Source organism: Aspergillus ochraceoroseus, assembly GCF_002846915.1.
Source record: "Aspergillus ochraceoroseus IBT 24754 chromosome Unknown P175scaffold_6, whole genome shotgun sequence".
NCBI lineage: Eukaryota > Fungi > Ascomycota > Eurotiomycetes > Eurotiales > Aspergillaceae > Aspergillus > Aspergillus ochraceoroseus.
Window position 1 is genome coordinate 1 of NW_024468481.1, and position 22,849 is coordinate 22,849.

The 22,849-nt window shown below is 26.8% G+C and overlaps 3 protein-coding genes across 3 annotated transcripts; all 3 read right to left on the reverse strand.

The window, feature by feature from the left end:
- Window positions 1-455: 455 nt before the first annotated feature.
- P175DRAFT_0510356 (uncharacterized protein) lies at window positions 456-1,671 on the reverse strand (the record flags this gene model as incomplete). The annotated part of the gene is made up of 7 exons (XM_040898505.1): window positions 456-575; window positions 630-737; window positions 777-807; window positions 1,080-1,109; window positions 1,255-1,352; window positions 1,374-1,559; window positions 1,657-1,671. The coding sequence occupies 7 exons, from the start codon at window positions 1,669-1,671 to the stop codon at window positions 456-458; spliced, it is 588 nt and encodes a 195-aa protein (XP_040750443.1).
- Window positions 1,672-1,892: 221 nt separating this feature from the next.
- P175DRAFT_0533470 (uncharacterized protein) lies at window positions 1,893-2,425 on the reverse strand (the record flags this gene model as incomplete). The annotated part of the gene is made up of 3 exons (XM_040900059.1): window positions 1,893-2,030; window positions 2,088-2,183; window positions 2,417-2,425. 3 exons carry the CDS (start codon window positions 2,423-2,425, stop codon window positions 1,893-1,895), a joined length of 243 nt encoding a protein of 80 aa, XP_040750444.1.
- A 1-nt stretch (window position 2,426) lies between these two features.
- Window positions 2,427-2,624, reverse strand: P175DRAFT_0440603 (uncharacterized protein; the record flags this gene model as incomplete). The annotated part of the gene is made up of 1 exon (XM_040894028.1): window positions 2,427-2,624. A coding segment is annotated over one exon (198 nt), but the record flags the coding sequence as incomplete, so codon positions are not given.
- Window positions 2,625-22,849: the final 20,225 nt, after the last annotated feature.

Consider the following 22,849-nt stretch of genomic DNA (forward strand, 5'->3'; position numbering starts at 1 on the left):
CCCTAACCCTAACCCTAACCCTAACCCATCCCGGCCACATGGGGGGTGTGGCCGGCCTGCTCGTCCGCAATATTCCTGATCTCGTCGGGATCCTCATCTGCCTCCATGGTGGCCATCTCCTGCTCCCACTCAACCTGCATGTTGTTCGGGAATGCGCTGGATGGGTGTAAAAAATGACGGCTGATGCCCACCGCAATATCCTAATAATAGGCAATATTAAGCGGGTATGATAACCCCATGCTAGTCTGGCTCTCCCACTTCAACACCTCGTGGAACCGCTCACTGGTCCAGTCCTGGCTGCTGCCGACGTCAGGTCCCTATAATCTCGGGTTGTGGTGGTGACTGGGGTGGTGGTGCAGGTATTGGTTGGCGTGGAATACTACTAGCTGCCGCACAAATAATAACACCAACTATAAATACCACACAACCAACTCGCTAATTGCCTAGGGTAAATACTAGTGGATAATCTTTATATTATTACTGGTGTGGAATCCTTTGTGGTATGTAGTAATAAATACCATCATGCCATCCTTAATATATATATTTTGGCGCTGGTTGGTCTTGGTGTTTACATGCTAGATACTTAATAACTCTAGGGCTCGTGTGGGTGCCCTGCTAGTCAAATGCACGGCCACTGCCAGCTTCTCCTTGAACTGGGCCACCTGCTGGAAATACTTCTGGATCTTGGGGCTGTTAACCTCCCCCTGGGTGGTGAAGGTGCGGGCCATGGCGGGTTCCTATGCGATCCGGTCCAGCAGCCAGCTGCGCCCAGCCACGGGCCACCAGGTCCGCGCATCCTGCAAAAAACTCTAGCTGGGGGTGGCTTTAGTGGGGTTGTTGAATAACTGATCCCATGAAATGGCGGGCCATTGATCTGGATTGGGTTGGTATAACAACCCTGCCATGAACTCCCGCGCGGCCCTAACTAAGCCATGCACGAACCCCCAGAACTCGCCTATAGTAAAACTCATCTCCTTATATAATAACTGCTCCTGTCCCATCCAGGTCACATGCCCGGGGGCGGTGGTGTTGTAATAAATCTTTAGCCTGAAGGTCCACCAATCTAGCAACATCTCCACGGGCCCGTGCTGGCCACGGACCATAAATTGCTGGACCATCCAGTCCACTCTAGCTTGGAATGGCATTCCCTAGGTTCGGGGAATCTGGTGGATGAGGGCTGTGGGCGGGCTGAGCGGGCTGGACAGTGGGCTGGACAGGGGGGACACAATAGGGGTGTTGGGTCCCTCTACATACCCTTTGTTGATGATGAACCCTAACTCTTTATCTGCGGCATCCCCTGTCCATGACCCTTGCTCTGCGGCCGCGGCCCACATGCGGATAATCTCTATGTACTGCAGATCCAGCCATAATACTTTCTGTACGAGTATGAAGCGCGCCACTTTTAATACCTGGGAAATGATGGGCGGGTAACTCTCAGGGCCCTGCCAGGTTACCTCCCCCTGACCTAACACGGCCATGGCGCAGATTAACGGGCTCTCGTACTTATAGACCTTAATTTTCTGGTTCAGTAACTTAATGCAAAACTCCAAGCATGCGGTCTTGATTGCAGTCATGATAAATAGCTGGACTGCGGGGGGCTGATCCTTAATCTCTATAGGGTTGGGACTGCACCGGGATTCCTGCGTGGCCATCTACTATAACTGCCGCCATGTTTTCTGCTGCCGGGTGGTCATGATATACTGTGGCTGCTGCTTCCACGGCCAGTCTGTCTGCGTGCGGATGATAAATAGTAAAATCTGCTGCTATAGCTAGACATGGTCTTGGATACTCTTCTTGTCTATATACACCCGCAATGGCTGGTACGGGGTCTGGTGCGGCATGGTGTGTATGGCGGCCATTCAGATCTTATTCCTGCACTGCTTTACTGTGTGCTAGCTGTGCTGGGCCAGTGACTCCATGGCATCCCATACTACGCGCGTGGCACCGCTCACGGGGTCCTCCAGCTTGGGATTGGGAGTAGCCACCACCGCGAGCAGGTCCGGAATATGCATATCAGCTAAATACTGGGCCTAGCAGGTCATGCGCAGCCATGGATTGGCATCCTGGAGCTCCCCAGCCTGGACAACCTGGGCGGCTGCCTCCTGCTCATCCACTGCCGCCCGCGCCTTGATCTCCGCGACCAGCTGCTTGTGGGTGGTGATTGGGACAGGTTGCTCCTTAGGCTAGGGATCATGCAATAGGATATGCACTAAATAGGAGTTTTTCTGGCTGGGGAATACCTGCTACCAGGCAACTAGGCAGAATGATTGCTAAAGCTGGATCTGCTGCTTCTCCTGCTCCCGGGCAGGAATCCCTCCATGGAACTAGTGCTGGGTCCAACCATGCACTTCTTTCTAGTGGTTTCGCATGGATTTAATGCTGGTAGTAATATACATACATTGCTCCAGTCCCTTACCATGGCCATGCTAGCATAACAGCCCGTTGGTATAAATGGGGATGATGGGAACTAGCGTGTCTAGCACACGGGGAATATATAAATTGTCTGGCTGCTGGATAATCCCCGCCCAGCCAGCCACTGCCTGAGCAATGGGTTGACTATCCCGTGGCTTGAGGAAATGCTTCTTCTGCAGGTGTGTTACAACCTCCTTGGGATAAATACCATGCTAGTACTGGCGATATACAATAATTTGCAGCGTAGGGATCTTCTTGAATAGCTGGTATTCTATAATAGAATGTAGATGGGTGGCAGCCAGGTATAGATAAAAATATAATATTAGATAGGAAAACTGATAGAAATACTTAGAGGAATTGAAGTTTAACTAGGCTTTTTAGCTGGACAAGCCCCTGATTATTTGGTTTACTAGTACAACTGATCTATTACTGCTATATATAGCCATCCAAGTCTATCCCCCACCAAATCTTTAACAGAACCCCAACTAACTTTAATACACCACCACACATTTACCTGATGCCTACAGGCTCTAAAACTTGGGAATCTATAATTTAAGTGGCCAATCTATATCTGGTAAAAATTTGAGCTATAACATGCAACAGGTTCTACAGGTACCCTACTCCTGAAAATTGAGCCACCCTATGATAAGCCGACCAATCAGCGCTGGTCCTCCGCAAAACCCTAGAGCCACCCTAGTAGCCTTCCTCAACCCTTGTGGGATAGGCACCTATATGGTTGCCTGACCCATCTAGTTAACCCTAGGGTATTAGGGCTACCTAAATAGGTCTAGACTACCCGCAGCTTGGCATACCCCATCAAAAAAAACCTGTTTTTTTCTTTTGACTTTCTACCTTCCTAATTAGGGAATTTTCGATTTTTTTTTAAATATTATAAAATTCTACTTCATTAGCTATCTAGATATCTAATTTTTATTAAAAAAGACCTAGAATTCATGATTTTAGGGGGGGGTATCGTATCAAACCTAATACCCCCCCCCTAGAAACCCTAAATTTTTGCAGAGTACCCCCCCCAGTATCATGACAGAATAGTAGTAGATCCTACCAAACTTTCTTATATTTTATTTTATAATTATTCTATTATTTATACTAATTCTCTATCCTAATTCTTATTATTAAATCCCTACTTTTCTTATATTAAATCTCTTTATTTCTATATTATTTAAAATCCTATACTTAATTTACTCTTATAAATCTAATTATTTATTTAATTTCTTTTTCTACTAGTTTATTTATTTTTATCTCTTAATTAATTTATATTATTATTTATTTTTTAAAATTTACTTATTACTAATTTTATCTACTTACTATTTTACTTACTACTCTACTAAATATTTTATAAATTATTAACTAAAACTATCCTTTTAATATTTATAATACCTAATTTACTTACTTATTAATTATATATTATTACTAAATCTTAATTATAAAAATATAATTTAAATTTTACCTAAATTAATAGACCTTCCTACTAATTTATAATCCTTAATAATATTTAAATATTAATTACTATTCTAGCTTATCTACCTATATATCTAATATATAATTATAGATAGCCCTACCTTAATCTTACTTAAAATAATATATTATTACTAAATTACTTAATATATTTATTATAATCTCTTACTCTTCCCCTAAACTAAAATATATTCCTTAAATTATATATAAACTTACTAATAAAATCTATATAATATTCTTATATTTAATTATAATTTAATAATTAATTCTTAATATCTATAGTATATATATATTACTACTAATATTATATATTTATTATAGGCTAATCCTAAATAATTAAATAATATAATATATATAAAATTACTCTAATATATCCTTAATCTCCTTATAAATCTGCTATAATTAATAAAATACTACCTAAATCTTAATCTCTTGCCTATTAATAGTTCCCTGCCTAAAAAATATTACTATTAATATAATCTAATATATATCTATAATATAGGACTTAATAGCCTGCTAATTTCCCTTATTAGGGAATATTATATAGCTTTTAATAATCTAGCTATATAAATATTACTCAAATATATTATATATAGCCTCCTCATGTAGTCTATATAATATTCTAGTAATAGGTAGAACTAACATACTATATTATATATATAGCTGGCGGGCCTACTACCCTAAATAAATAGATTAGGGCATGCTATATATATAATAATACTAGAATAGGATATAATCTATCTAGGACTAGATCTAGATTATCTACTATTTAGTAGCCTGGCTATTAAAGTATTAACATAAATATAACTTATAGTTATTATCCTAGTTACTAGTAATATAAATATAATACTAATTTAATTATATCTAGGCTTCCTACTTAATAAATTTATAATTAATTCTGGCCTGCATGGCCCTAGACTGCTAATGGATGGCTGCCAGGTAGTATTATAGATAGGGTGGAATAGCTGCTAGCATAGGGGCTACTATATAGGGGCTACTTCTATACCTAAACCTAGATCTAGGGGGCACCTAAAATATAAATAAATTATCTATTTAAATAGATACTACTCAGGTAACTAGATAGGGGGTAGATAGGAATATAGATAATACTAATTAAGTAGGTAATAGGAATAATAATACCCTAAATATTAAGTTAGAGGCTACTAGGGTTAGTAATATTAAGATAGGACTAACTAGCTCCTATACTCCCTACTTAAGATTACATATATTATATAGTAACTTCCCTAGATTAATATTCTAGTACTATTACTAGAAATATCTATTAATAGTTCTATTTAAGTACTAGTCTAATATATACTATTAATATAGAACCTCCTAGATCTCTATATATTACTATACTTACTTAAAATTAGCCTTAATAACTTAATTAATCTATAAATCTAGGCTATCTTACCCCTAGGGCTGGATAATAATAGCTTTGCTAGTAATACTATTATACCTAGTATAATTACTTTTCTACCTATAATCTAATAATATTTATAGCTAGCTAATATAAATTATATACTAGATATTAGGAATATTAATCTCTATACCTAATATACTAGTAGTATTAATAACCCAGGTCTAGCTAGCCTAAAACTACTATATAACCCTAGCTTAATCTAATACTATATTATAGTATAGCTTATACTTAATTTCCTGACTAATAGTCTCTACCTAACTCTTAATATTAGTATATATAATAACCTAGCTACTACAGGCCTGGTAGATACACGCCTGGATAAAACTAATTACCCCAGGGGTAGTTAACTACTAGTACAGCTCTTAGGGCACCTTATATAGTAATATTAGCTAGTACATGTAATATACTATATTTAGATAGCTAGTCTAGCTATAATATATACTAACCTTGCTAGGCTAGTACTAGATCTACTATAAAAATATAGCTTTACTAGATAAGAGTAATATAATTATTAAATATATTATCTATATATAGGTACTAGCTAATCAGCCTAACTAGACTATAGTAAGCTAGAAATCCTTTTATAAGTTTAATATTATATAATATTTATTAATAATAATCTAGTCTAGTTACTATAATAACTACTACTAGTTTAAAAATATATAGAAATTAGAATTCTTAGTAGATTTAAGCATAACTAGTATAATTATAGCTTTATTAGGGGGGTAATAACTTTCCTATAATATATAATAAATCCCTAGTATCTAGTACTACTATATTAAATTAACTTATAATAAAATTAATAGAATAATTATAATAATATAATCCCTTAAAGTAGTATATATAAATAATATAAATAATATACTTTTCCTACCCCTAGTAAGTATAATAATTATAATTAGGCTAGTATTATTTTAGATAACTTTAATAGCTAATTTTTATATTCTATAGAATATAATCTCCTACCTAGTTATATACTATAATACCTACTCTAAATTAGCTACCTGTAACTATACTTACTACTAGACCTGGTAGTTTACTACCTATTCCTCTTATAGGTTCTTCTACTTACCTAATATAGGGTAGTCCTCCTAAGTAAATCTTAAAAATTAGTATTAGTCTATACTAGATATCTAGAATTTTAACTACTATATAATAATATTATCTTTAAACTTAGTTATTTCCCAGCTATATATTATCCTAGCTATATAGGGGATATAGCCAGCCTACTTATTTATAATATTCCTAATCTTATTAGAATTCTTATTTACCTTTATAGTAGCTATCTCCTACTCCTACTTAATCTATATATTATTTAGGAATATACTAAATAGGTATAAAAAATAATAATTAATACTTATTATAATATCCTAATAATAGATAATATTAAATAAGTATAATAATCTTATATTAGTCTAGCTCTCCTACTTTAATATCTTATAGAATTACTTACTAGTCTAATTCTAGCTATTATTAATATTAGGTTCCTATAATCTTAGATTATAATAGTAACTAGAATAGTAATATAGGTATTAATTAGTATAAAATACTACTAGCTATTATATAAATAATAATACTAATTATAAATATTATATAATTAATTTACTAATTATTTAGAATAAATACTAGTAAATAATCTTTATATTATTACTAGTATAGAATTCTTTATAATATATAGTAATAAATATTATTATATTATTCTTAATATATATATTTTAGTATTAATTAGTCTTAATATTTATATACTAGATACTTAATAATTCTAGAGCTTATATAGGTATCCTACTAGTTAAATATATAGTTATTACTAGCTTCTCCTTAAACTAGGCTACCTACTAGAAATATTTCTAAATCTTAAGGCTATTAATCTCCTCCTAAGTAATAAAGATACAGGCTATAGCAAGTTCCTGTATAATCTAGTCTAGTAGCTAGTTATATCTAGCTATAGGCTACCAGGTCCATGCATCCTATAAAAAACTCTAGCCAGGAGTAACTTTAATAAGATTATTAAATAACTAATTTTATAAAATAGTAGGCTATTAATCTAGATTAAGTTAATATAATAACCCTATTATAAACTCCTATATAGCCTTAATTAAACTATATATAAATTTCTAGAACTTACCTATAATAAAACTTATTTTCTTATATAATAATTATTCCTATTCTATCTAAATTATATACCTAGAAATAATAATATTATAATAAATCTTTAGCCTAAAGATTTACTAATCTAGTAATATCTTTATAAGCCTATACTAGCTATAAACTATAAATTACTAGACTATCTAGTCTACTTTAGCTTAAAATAGCATTCCCTAAATTTAGGGAATCTAGTAGATAAGGGCTATAGATAGGCTAAATAAGCTAGATAATAAGCTAGATAAGAAAGATATAATAAGAATATTAGGTCTCTCTATATATTCTTTATTAATAATAAATCTTAATTCTTTATTTATAGTATCCTTTATCTATAACCCTTACTCTATAGCTATAGCCTATATATAGATAATCTTTATATACTATAAATCTAGCTATAATACTTTCTATATAAGTATAAAGCATGCTACTTTTAATATTTAAGAAATAATAAATAAATAATTTTTAAGGTCTTACTAGATTACCTCCCCCTAACCTAATATAGTTATAATATAGATTAACAGGCTCTTATACTTATAGATCTTAATTTTCTAGTTTAATAACTTAATATAAAACTTTAAGTATATAGTTTTAATTATAGTTATAATAAATAGCTAGACTATAAGGGGCTAATCCTTAACCTCTATAAAATTAGGACTATACTAGGATTCTTATATAACTATTTATTATAACTACTACTATATTTTTTACTACTAGGTAATTATAATATATTATAGCTACTATTTCTATAGCTAGTCTATCTATATATAGATAATAAATAGTAAAATCTATTACTATAACTAGATATAATTTTAGATACTTTTCTTATTTATATATACCTATAATAGCTAGTATAAGATCTAATATAATATAATATATATAGTAGCTATTTAGATCCTATTCTTATATTACTTTACTATATACTAGCTATGCTAGGCTAGTAACTCTATAGTATTCTATACTACGCACATAGTACTACTTATAGGGTCCTCTAGCTTAAGATTAGAAGTAGCTACTACTACAAGTAGGTCTAGAATATATATATTAGCTAAATACCAGGCCTAGTAGATTATATATAGCCATAGATTAGTATTCTAGAGCTCTCTAGCCTAGATAACCTAAGTAGCTATCTCTTACTTATCTATTATTACTTATATCTTAATCTCCATAACTAGTTACTTATAAGTAATAATTAAGACAGGTTACTTCTTAAGCTAGAGATTATATAATAGAATATATACTAAATAGGAGTTTTTCTAGCTAGAAAATATCTATTACTAGATAATTAAGTAAAATAATTATTAAAGCTAGATTTACTATTTCTCCTACTTCTAGGTAGGAATCCCTCTATAGAATTAGTACTAGATCTAATTATATACTTCTTTCTAGTAGTTTTATATAGATTTAATACTAGTAATAATATATATATATTACTCTAATCCCTTATTATAGCCATGCTAGTATAATAGCCTATTAATATAAATAAAAATAATAGGAACTAATATATCTAGTATATAAGAAATATATAAATTATCTAGTTATTAAATAATTTTTACCTAACTAGCTATTACCTAAGTAATAAGTTAACTATTCTATAATTTAAAGAAATACTTCTTTTATAAGTATATTATAATTTTCTTGGGATAAATACTATACTAGTACTAGTAATATATAATAATTTATAATATAAAGATCTTCTTAAATAGCTAGTATTCTATAATAAAATATAGATAAGTAATAACTAGATATAAATAAAAATATAATATTAAATAGGAAAATTAATAGAAATATTTAGAGGAATTAAAGTTTAATTAGACTTTTTAATTAAATAAGTCTTTAATTATTTAATTTACTAGTATAATTAATCTATTATTACTATATATAGCTATCTAAGTCTATCCCCTATTAAATCTTTAATAGAATCCTAACTAACTTTAATATATTACTATATATTTACCTAATACTTACAGGCTCTAAAACTTAGGAATCTATAATTTAAGTAGCTAATCTATATCTAGTAAAAATTTAAGCTATAATATATAATAGGTTCTATAAGTATCTTACTCCTAAAAATTAAGCTACCCTATAATAAGCTAACTAATTAGTACTGGTCCTCTATAAAACCCTAGAGCCACCCTAGTAGCCTTCCTCAACCCTTGTGGGATAAAGATGATAGGAACTGGCATGTCTAGTACACAGGGAATATATAAATCATCCAGCTACTAGATGATTCCTGCCCAGCCAGCCACTACCTGAGCAATGGGTTGACTATCCCATGACTTGAGGAAATACTTCTTCTGCAGGTGTGTTATAACCTCCTTAGGATAAATACCATGCTGGCACTAGCAATATATAATAATTTATAGTATAAGGATTTTCTTGAATAGCTAATATTCTATAATAGAATATAGATAGGTGGTAGCCAGGTATAAATAAAAATATAATATTAGATAGGAAAATTAATAGAAATATTTAAAGAAATTAAAATTTAACTAGGCTTTTTAGCTAGATAAGCCCCTAATTATTTAATTTACTAGTATAACTAATCTATTATTATTATATATAGTTATCTAAGTCTATCTCCTACTAAATCTTTAATAGAATCCTAACTAACTTTAATATACTACTATATATTTACCTGATGCCTACAGGCTCTAAAACTTAGAAATCTATAATTTAAGTAGCTAATCTATATCTAGTAAAAATTTGAGCTATAATATATAATAGGTTCTACAGGCATTCTACTCCTGAAAATTAAGCCATCCTATAATAAGCTAACTAATCAGCGCTGGTCTTCTGCAAAACCCTAGAGCCACCCTAGTAGCCTTCCTTAACCCTTATAGGATAGGGATGATGGAAACTGGTGTGTCTAGCACACAGGGAATATATAAATCATCCAGCTGCTAGATAATCCCTGCCCAGCCAGCTACTGCCTGAGCAATAGGTTAACTATCCTGTGGCTTGAGGAAATGCTTCTTCTGCAGGTATATTGCAACCTCCTTAGGATAAATACCATGCTAGCACTAGCAACATATAATAATTTATAGTATAGGGATCTTCTTAAATAGCTAGTATTCTATAATAGAATATAGATAGGTGGCAGCTAGGTATAGATAAAAATATAATATTAGATAAGAAAATTAATAGAAATATTTAGAGGAATTAAAGTTTAACTAGACTTTTTAGCTAGATAAGCCCCTAATTATTTAGTTTACTAGTATAACTAATCTATTACTACTATATATAGCTATCCAAGTCTATCCCCTACTAAATCTTTAATAGAATCCTAACTAACTTTAATATACTATTATATATTTACTTAATACTTACAGGCTCTAAAACTTGGGAATCTATAATTTAAATAGCTAATCTATATCTAGTAAAAATTTAAGCTATAACATGCAATAGATTCTACAGGCACCCTACTCCTGAAAATTGAGCTACCCTATAATAAGCCAACTAATCAGCGCTGGTCCTCCGCAAAACCCTAGAGCCACCCTAGTAGCCTTCCTCAACCCTTGTGGGATAGGGCTTAATAGCCTGCTAATTTCCCTTATTAGGGAATATTATACAGCCTTTAATAATCTAGTTATATAAATGCTACTTAAATATATTATATATAGCCTCCCTATATGGTCTATATAATATCCTAGTAATAAGTAAAACTAATATACTATACTATATATATAGCTAGCAGGCCTGCCACCCTAAATAAATAGATTAGGGTATGCTATATATATAATAATACTAGAATAGGATATAATCTACTTAGGACTAGATCTAGATTATTTATTACTTAGTAACCTGGCTATTAGGGTATTAGTATAAATATAATTTATAATTACTATTCTAGTTAGTAATAGTATAAATATAATATTAATTTAATTATATTCAGGCTTTCTACTTAATAAATTTATAGTTAATTCTAGCTTATATAACCCTAAATTACTAATAGATAGCTATTAGGGAATATTATAGACAGGGTGGAATAGTTGCTAGTACAGGGGCTATTATATAGGGGCTACTTCTATACCTAAACCCAGACTTAGGAGGTACCTGGGATATAAATAAATTATCTATCTAAATAGATATCACGCGGGTGACTAGATAGGGGGTAGATAGAGATATAGGTAGTACTAATTAGGTAGGTAATAGGAATAGTAGTACCCTAGATATTAAGCTAGGGGCTACTAGGATTAATAATATTAAGATAGAACTAACTAGCTCCTATACTTCTTACTTAGGATTATATATATTATATAGTAACTCCTTTAGATTAATATCCTGGTACTATTACTAGAAATACCTATTAATAGTTTTATCTAAGTACTAGTCTAATATATATTATTAATATAAAACCCCCTAGACCTCTATATATTACTATATATACTTAAAATTAGTCTTAATAATCTAGTTAATTTATAGATCTGGGCTATCCTATCTCTAGGGCTAGATAATAATAGCTTTACTAGTAATACTATTATGCCTAGTATAGCTACTTTCTTGCCTGTAATCTAATAATATTTATAGCTAGCTAATATAAATTATATATTAAATATTAGGGATATTAATCCCTATACCTAATATACTAGTAGTACTAATAATTTAGGTCTAGCTAGCCTAGAACTACTATATAATCCTAGCTTAATCTAATACTATACTATAATATAACTTATACCTGATTTCTTAACTAATAGCCTTTACCTAACTCTTAATATTAGTATATATAATAACCCAGCTACTATAGGCCTGATAAATGCGCGCCTGGATAAAACTAATCACCCTAGGGGTAGTTAACTACTAGTATGGCTCCTAAGGTACCCTATATAGCAATATTAGTTAGTATACGCGGTATGCTATATTTGGATGGCTAGTCTAGCTATAATATATACTAACTTTACTAGGCTAGTACTAGATCTGCTATAAAAATATAGTTTTATTAAATAGGGGTAATATAGCTATTAAATATACTATCTATATATAGATACTAGCTAATTAGCCTAATTAAGCTATAGTAGGCTAGAAATCCTTCTATAGGTTTAATATTATATAGTATTTATTAATAATAATCTAGTCTAGCTATTATAGTAACTACTACTAGTTTAAAAATATATAGAAATTAAGATTCTTAATAAATTTAGGCATAACTAGTATAATTATAACTTTATTAAAAGAGTAGTAACTTTCCTATAATATATAATAGATTCCTAGTATCTAGTATTATTATATTAAATTAGCTTATAATAAAATTAATAAGATAATTATAATAATATAATTCCCTAGGGTAATATATATAGGTAATATAAATAATATATTCTTCCTGCTCTTAATAAGTATAATAATTATAACCAGGCTAGTATTATTCTAAATAGCTTTAATAGCTAGCTCTTATATTCTATAGAATATAATCTCCTATCTAGTTATATATTATAATACCTGCTCTAAATTAGCTACCTATAATTATACCTACTACTAGATTTAGTAGTCTACTACCTATTCCTCTTATGGATTCTCTTACTTGCCTAATATAGGATAGTCCTCCTAAGTAAATTCTAAAAATTAGTGCTAGTCTATACTAGATACCTGGAATTTTAACTATTATATAATAATATTACCTTTAAACTTAGTTATCTCCTAGCTATATATTATCCTAACTATATAAAGAGTATAGCTAGCCTACTTATTTATAATATTTCTAATCTTATTAGGATTTTTATCTATCTTTATAATAATTATTTTCTGCTCCTATTTAATCTATATATTATTTAGGAATATACTAAATAGATATAAAAAATAATAGCTAATATCTATTATAATATTCTAATAATAAATAATATTAAGTAAGTATAATAATCTTATATTAATCTAGCTTTCTTACTTTAATATCTTGTAGAATTATTTACTAGTCTAGTCCTAATTATTACTAATATTAAGTTTCTATAATTTTAGATTATAGTAGTAACTAGGGTAGTAGTATAAATATTAATTAGTATAAAATATTATTAATTATTATATAAATAATAATACTAACTATAAATATTATATAATTAATTTACTAATTATTTAAGATAAATATTAATAAATAATCTTTATATTATTACTAGTATAAAATTCTTTATAATATATAATAATAAATACTATTATACTATTCTTAATATATATATTTTAATATTAGTTAATCTTAATATTTATATACTAGATACTTAATAACTCTAGGGCTTATATAGGTATTTTTCTAGTTAAATATATAGTTATTACTAGTTTTTTCTTAAATTAGGCTACTTACTAGAAATATTTCTAGATCTTAGGATTACTAACCTCTCCCTAGATAGTAAAGATATAGGTTATAGCAGGTTTCTATATAATCTAGTCTAGTAGCTAGCTATACCTAGCTATAGGCTACTAGGTCTATATATTTTATAAAAAACTCTAGCTAGGAGTAACTTTAGTAAGATTATTAAATAACTAATCCTATAAAATAGCAGGCTATTAATCTAGATTAAGTTAATATAATAATCTTATTATAAACTCTTATATAGCCTTAATTAAATTATATATAAACTTCTAGAACTTACCTATAATAAAACTTATTTTCTTATATAATAATTATTCCTATCCTATCTAGATTATATATCTAGGAATAGTAATATTATAATAAATCTTTAGCCTAAAGATCTACTAATCTAGTAATATCTCTACAGGCCTGTACTAGCTATAAATTATAAATTACTAGACTATCTAGTCTACTCTAACTTAGAATAGTATTCTCTAGATTTAGGGAATCTAGTAGATAAGGGCTATAAGTAGGCTAAGTAGGCTAGATAGTAAGCTAGATAGGGAGAATATAATAAGGGTATTAGGTCTCTTTATATATCTTTTATTAATAATAAATCTTAATTCTTTATTTATAGTATTTCTTATTTATAATCCTTATTTTATAGCTATAGCCTATATATAGATAATCTTTATATATTATAGATCTAGCTATAATACTTTTTATATAAATATAAAGCATGTTACTTTTAATATCTAGAAAATAATAAGTAAGTAATTTTTAAGGCTTTACTAGATTATTTTCCCTTAATCTAATATAATTATAGTATAGATTAACAGGCTCTTATATTTATAAATCTTAATTTTTTAGTTTAATAATTTAATATAAAACTCTAAATATATAGTCTTAATTATAATTATAATAAATAGCTAGATTATAAAGGGCTAATCCTTAACTTTTATAAAGTTAGAATTATACTAGGATTTTTATATAATTATTTATTATAATTATTATTATATTTTCTACTACTAGATAGTTATAATATACTATAATTACTACTTTTATGGCCAGTCTATCTATATATAAATAATAAATAATAAAATCTATTACTATAACTAGATATAGTCTTAAATATTCTTCTTATTTATATATACCTATAATAGCTAGTATAGGGTCTAGTATAGTATAATATATATAATAGCTATTTAGATCTTATTTCTATACTACTTTATTATATACTAGCTATATTAGGCTAGTAATTCTATAGTATTCTATATTATATATATAGTACTACTTATAGGGTCCTCTAGTTTAGAATTAGAAGTAGCTATTATTATAAGTAGGTCTAGAATATATATATTAGCTAAATACTAGGCCTAGTAAATTATATATAGCTATAGATTAGTATTCTAGAGCTCTCTAGCCTAGATAATCTAGGTAGTTACCTCCTATTTATTTATTGCTATCTATGCCTTGATCTCTATAACTAGCTACTTATAAGTAGTAATTAGGATAGGTTACTCCTTAAGCTAGGAATTATATAATAAGATATATATTAAATAAGAATTTTTCTAGCTAGGGAATACCTACTATTAAGTAATTAGATAGAATAATTACTAAAGCTAGATCTACTACTTTTTCTACTTCTAGGCAGGAATCCCTTTATAGAACTAGTACTAGATTTAATTATATATTTTTTTCTAATAGTTTTATATAAATTTAATACTAGTAGTAATATATATATATTATTCTAATCCCTTACTATAACTATACTAGTATAATAGCCTATTAATATAAATAAAGATAATAAAAACTAGTATATCTAGTATATAAGGAATATATAAATTATCTAGTTATTAAATAATTCTTACCTAGCTAGCTACTACCTAAGTAATAAATTAATTTTTCTATAACTTAAGGAAATACTTCTTTTATAGATATATTATAATTTTTTTAGGATAAATACTATATTAGTATTAGTAATATATAATAATTTATAGTATAAAGATCTTTTTAAATAACTAGTATTTTATAATAGAATATAAATAAGTAATAACTAGGTATAGATAAAAATATAATATTAAATAGAAAAATTAATAGAAATATTTAGAGAAATTAAAATTTAATTAGATTTTTTAATTAAATAAGTCCCTAATTATTTAATTTACTAGTATAACTAATCTATTACTACTATATATAGCTATCTAAGTCTATCCCTTATTAAATCTTTAATAGAACCTTAACTAACTTTAATATATTATTATATATTTACCTAATACTTATAGGCTCTAAAACTTAGGAATCTATAATTTAAGTAGCTAATCTATATCTAGTAAAAATTTAAGCTATAATATATAACAGGTTCTATAGGTACCCTACTCCTGAAAATTAAGCTACCTTATAATAAGCTGACTAATCAGTGCTGGTCCTCTATAAAATCCTAGAGCCACCCTAGTAGCCTTCCTTAATCCTTGTGGGATAGAAATACTTAGAGGAATTAAAGTTTAACTAGATTTTTTAGCTAGACTAGCCCCTGATTATTTGGTTTACTAGTATAACTAATCTATTACTACTATATATAACCATCCAAGTCTATTCCCCACCAAATTTTTAATAGAACCCCAACTAACTTTAATATACTACTATATATTTATCTGATACCTATAGGCTCTAAAATTTGGAAATCTATAATTTAAGTGGCTAATCTATATTTAGTAAAAATTTAAGCTATAATATATAATAGGTTCTACAGGCACCCTACTCTTGAAAATTGAGCTATTCTATAATAAGCTAACTAATCAGTGCTGGTCCTCCGCAAAACCCTAGAGCCACCCTAGTAGCCTTCCTTAATCCTTGTAGGATAGAAATTAGGGTTCTTAATAGATTTAGGCATGACTAGTATAATTATAACTTTATTAAGGGGGTAGTAGCTTTTCTATAATATATAATAGATCTCTAGTATCTAGTACTATTATATTAAATTAGCTTGTAATAAAATTAATAAAATAATTATAATAATATAACTCTCTAGGATAATATATATAGATAATATAAATAATATACTCTTCCTACCTCTAGTAAGTATAATAACTATAACTAGGCTAGTATTATTCTAGATAACTTTAATAACTAGTCCCTATATTCTATAAAATATAATCTCTTACCTAATTATATATTATAATACCTACTTTAAATTAACTACCTATAACTATACCTGCTACTAGACCTAGTAATCTACTACCTATTCCTCTTATAGGTTCTCCTACTTACTTAATATAGAATAGTCCTCCTAAATAAATCCTAAAAATTAGTACTAGTCTATACTAGATATCTAGAATTTTAACTACTATATAATAGTACTATCTTTAAACTTAATTACCTTCTAGCTATATATTATCCTAGCTATATAAGGGGTATAGCTAGCCTACTTATCTATAATATTCCTAATCTTATTAGAATCCTTATTTACTTCTATAGTAATTATTTCCTATTCCTACTTAATCTATATATTATTTAGGAATATACTAAATAAATATAAAAAATAATAGCTAATACTTACTATAATATTTTAATAATAAATAATATTAAGTAAGTATAATAATTCTATACTAGTCTAGCTCTTCTACTTTAATATCTTATAGAATTACTTACTAGTCTAGTTCTAGCTATTACTAATATTAGGTCCCTATAATCTTAAGTTATAATAGTAACTAGGATAGTAATATAGATATTAATTAGTATAGAATACTACTAGCTACTATATAAATAATAATATTAACTATAAATATTATATAACTAATTTACTAATTATTTAGAATAAATACTAGTAAATAATCTTTATATTATTATTAGTATAGAATCTTTTATAATATATAATAATAAATATTACTATACTATTCTTAATATATATATTTTAATATTAGTTAGTTTTAGTATTTATATACTAGATATTTAATAACTTTAGGGCTTATATAGGTACCTTCCTAGTTAAATATATAGTTATTACTAGCTTTTTCTTAAACTAGGCTATTTACTAGAAATATTTCTAGATCTTAGGATTACTAACCTCTTCCTAGATAATAAAGATATAGGTTATAATAGGTTCCTATATAATCTAGTCTAGTAGCTAGCTATACCTAGCTATAGGCTACTAGGTCTGCATATCTTATAAAAAACTCTAGCTAGGAGTAGTTTTAGTAGGATTATTAAATAACTAATCTTATAGAATAGCAGGCTATTAATCTAAATTAAATTAATATAATAATCCTATTATAAACTCCTATATAGCCTTAATTAAATTATATATAAACTTCTAGAACTTGCCTATAATAAAACTTATTTTCTTATATAATAATTATTCCTGTCCTATCTAGATTATATACCTAGGAATAGTAATATTATAATAAATCTTTAGCCTAAAGATTTACTAATCTAATAATATTTCTACAGGCCTGTACTAGCTATAGATTATAAATTACTAGACTATCTAGTTTACTCTAACTTAGAATAATATTCTCTAGGTTTAGGGAATCTAGTAGATAAGGGCTATAGATAAGTTAAGTAGGCTAGATAGTAAGCTAGATAGGAAGAATATAATAAGGGTATTAGGTCTCTTTATATACCTTTTATTAATAATAAATCTTAACTCTTTATTTATAGCATTCCTTATCTATAATCCTTATTTTATAGCTATAGCCTATATATAGATAATCTCTATATATTATAGATCTAGCTATAATACTTTCTATATAAGTATAAAGCATGCTACTTTTAATATCTAGAAAATAATAAGTAAGTAACTCTTAAGGCCCTACTAGATTATCTTCCTCTAATCTAATATAATTATAGTATAGATTAACAGGCTCTTATATTTATAAATCTTAATTTTTTAATTTAGTAATTTAATATAAAACTCTAAGCATGCAGTCTTAATTATAATTATAATAAATAACTAGATTATAAAGGGCTAATCCTTAACTTTTATAAAATTAGAATTATGCTAGGATTTTTATATAGCTATTTACTATAATTATTATTATATTTTCTACTACTAGATAATTATAATATACTATAATTACTATTTTTATAGCTAGTCTATCTATATATAGATAATAAATAGTAAAATTTATTACTATAGCTAGATATAGTCTTAAATATTTTTCTTATCTATATATATCTATAATAACTAGTATAGGATCTAATATAATATAATATATATAATAGCTATTTAAATCTTATTTTTATACTACTTTATTATATACTAGCTATATTAGGCTAATAATTTTATAATATTCTATATTATATATATAGCACTACTTATAGGGTCCTCTAGCTTAAAATTAGGAGTAACTATTATTATAAGTAGGTCTAGAATATATATATTAATTAAATACCAGGTCTAGTAAGTTATATATAGTTATAGATTAGTATCTTAAAATTCCCTAATCTAAATAATCTAGATAGCTGCCTCCTACTTATCTATTACTACCTATACCTTAATCTCCGCGACTAGCTATTTATAGGTAGTAATTAGGATAGGTTACTTCTTAAACTAGGGATTATATAATAGAATATATATTAAATAGAAGTTTTTTTAGCTAGGGAATACTTATTATTAAATAATTAAGTAAAATAATTATTAAAGCTAAATCTATTACTTCTCCTACTTCTAGGTAGGAATCCCTTTATAGAACTAGTACTAGATCTAATTATATACTTCTTTCTAGTAATTTTATATAAATTTAATACTAGTAATAATATATATATATTACTCTAATCCCTTATTATAGTTATACTAGTATAATAGCCTGTTAATATAAATAAAAATAATAGGAACTAGTATATTTAGTATATAAGAAATATATAAATTATCTAGCTATTAAATAATCTTTACCTAGCTAGTTATTACTTAAGTAATAGGTTAATTATTCTATAATTTAAGAAAATATTTCTTCTATAGGTATATTATAACTTTCTTAAAATAAATATTATATTAGTACTAGTAATATATAATAATTTATAATATAAGAATCTTCTTAAATAGCTAATATTCTATAATAGAATATAGATAAGTAGTAGCTAGGTATAGATAAAAATATAATATTAGATAGGAAAATTAATAAAAATATTTAGAAAAATTAAAGTTTAATTAGGCTTTTTAGCTAGACTAGCCCTTAATTATTTAGTTTATTAATATAATTAATCTATTATTACTATATATAGCTATCTAAGTCTATCTCCTACTAAATCTTTAATAAAATCCTAATTAACTTTAATATACTACTATATATTTATCTAATATTTATAGGCTCTAAAACTTAGAAATCTATAATTTAAGTAGCTAATCTATATCTAGTAAAAATTTAAGCTATAATATATAATAGGTTCTATAAGTACTCTACTCCTAAAAATTAAGTCACCCTATAATAAGCTAACTAATCAGTGCTGGTCCTCCGCAAAACCCTAGAGCCACCCTAGTAGCCTTCCTCAACCCTTGTGGGATAGGAATAATAAAATTACTAAAAATAATAAAAGAAAGACTAATACTATTAATATAATTAAATTAATTATTTTATAAGAAAATATTTCTAGTATAGAAAAAATATTAAGGGGGTAAGGAAATTAAAAAATTAAAATTAATAATAATTAAATATTTTAGAATTCCTAGTACTTTACTAGAATAAAGAGATATTAATAAGATTTTTTTTAGTTACTATATCTATTCTAGTAGGCAAGAAATAGATTATAATAAGGGTACTTATAGATATTAGAGTAAATAAGGACTTTATTTTTTATTATTTCTTAGTTAAAGAAGGAATAAACTTTAATAAAATAAAGATAAAATAATCTATATATTTTATTAATAATTTAATAATATTATACTATATAAGATTTTAGGTAAAGAGCTAAATTATAAATAATTTTAATAAAATTAGAAAATTTAATATAGAATATTATATAATAAATTTAGAAAAAAAAAATATTAATTAATTTTAGGGTATAATTAGTTAAGTCTAGTTAATTTTAATATTTTCTTAATAGTAAATACCTAGTATTATTAAAAGAAAAAATTAAAGATTAAGATTAAGTTATTTAAGTAATTTAAGAGTATAATAAAGTAAGGACTTACTATACTAGTCTTAAATTTATTATATAATAATAATAATATAATAAGGATTCTCCCTAAATATTATAAAAAATAGAAATTAATATTTTTAAAGAAAGAGGTAAAGATATTCCCTTTTAAAAAAGCTAGTTATAATATATTATTAATTACTAGTATAATATTATTAATAAGCTAGCTATATAATATATTAAGAATAAAATTAATAATTTTAAGAAAATATATTAATTAAATATTAAAAAAAAAATAGATCTAGTCCTTAATAAATATAATAAATATACTAATACTTTTTATATAAAAAGCTAATAAATTATTATAGCTTTATATAGATTATAAGGGCCTAAATATAATTATTATTAAGAATTAATATTTTTTTCTATAAATTAATAAATTAATAAACTAACTAGTTAGAGTTAAATAATTTATTAAACTAGATTTATAAGATATTTATTACTAGATTTATATTTATTAGAATAATAAGTAAAAGATAATATTTTATATAAGATATAGATATTATAAATATTTAATTATATTTTTTAAATTATATAATATTTTAGCTATTTTTGTAAGCGTCTTGCTGGCAAGGCACTTGGGTATGGGTAGTATTAGTAAAGGAAGCAAAGCTACATGGAGTACAAGGATAGTAGGAAGGTATTAGAAGTAATAAAATAAAGTACTTGCCTCTTAGTACTTTAGGGGTTATTATATTACTATTTATATTATCTAGTTAAATTACTAGTATAGTATAGATAACTTAAATATTACTATTCTCTTAATTACTTTTAGTTACTAGGTATATAGTTTAATATATAGTTTAGCATGTGGTTGTATATTATATAATTACTATAATAATTACCTCTCTTTCCCTTAGTAGCACGTCCACGCACTACGTGTACTATATCTAATCTAGCTTAATATTCTACTAAGAAAGAGCTAGTCCTAGTTAATATAATATAATCTACTTTTTTATTTAATACTAGAAATAATAATAATATATATAATACTATCTTTATTAATTATACTTTATTAAATAAAATATAAATAGTATTATATTTTACTTTAAATAAAATAATAAATAGGAGTAAGTAATTTACTAGATATACTAATAATAAGTAAAGATATTATTATAATATAAATATTATAAGAAAATACTTCTTTATATATATTTCTTTTAATTTAATCTATATTCTAAAAAATCTCTCTTAATAAATTAATATATTATATTAAGTAGGTTATTATTATTTAAGTATTATAATAATAGCTAACTATATTATAGATCTTATAGCTTTCTTAAAGTATCCTTTATTAGGTACTATACTAGCTATATTTCTATAGAAAAGAGCCTATTTAGCTATTATTACTTCTTTTTTTATAAATATCTTTATTTTAGTAGTATAAATCTATTATATTAATTATTTATAAGCTTCTATAGTAAACCCCCCTATATCTATACTAATTATAGTATTTATAATTCTTATTACTACTAGTATATTTCTTATAATTCCTGCTATTATTACTTTATTATCTAGTAAGACTATATCCTTCTTATCCTCTATAGCTACTCCTAGTATTATAGTAACTCCTACTATCTCTTTCTTTACTTCTTTTACTATAGTAACTCTAGCTACTCCTACTACTATTATTATACTAGCTCCTATTATCACGCTAGCTCCTATTATTCCTACTATTATTATAGCTCTAGCTACTCTAACTATTCTAGTTACCTCTACTAGCCTAGCTACTATTATATAGATACTATACTACTTATATTATATTAAGTTTTAATAATATATAAATAATAGTCCTATAAAAGCTTATTCTTATATATATCTAAATCTAGAATAATAATATACTTAATATACCTACTTATATAAAAAGTACTTCTTTATTATCCTGCCTATATAAATTAGTCTTAGGAAAATTTAGGTAATATCTAGTAAGATAGCAGGTATAGTAGCCTGTGCCTGATAGGCCCATGCTACTAAGATTTTTATTTATTATC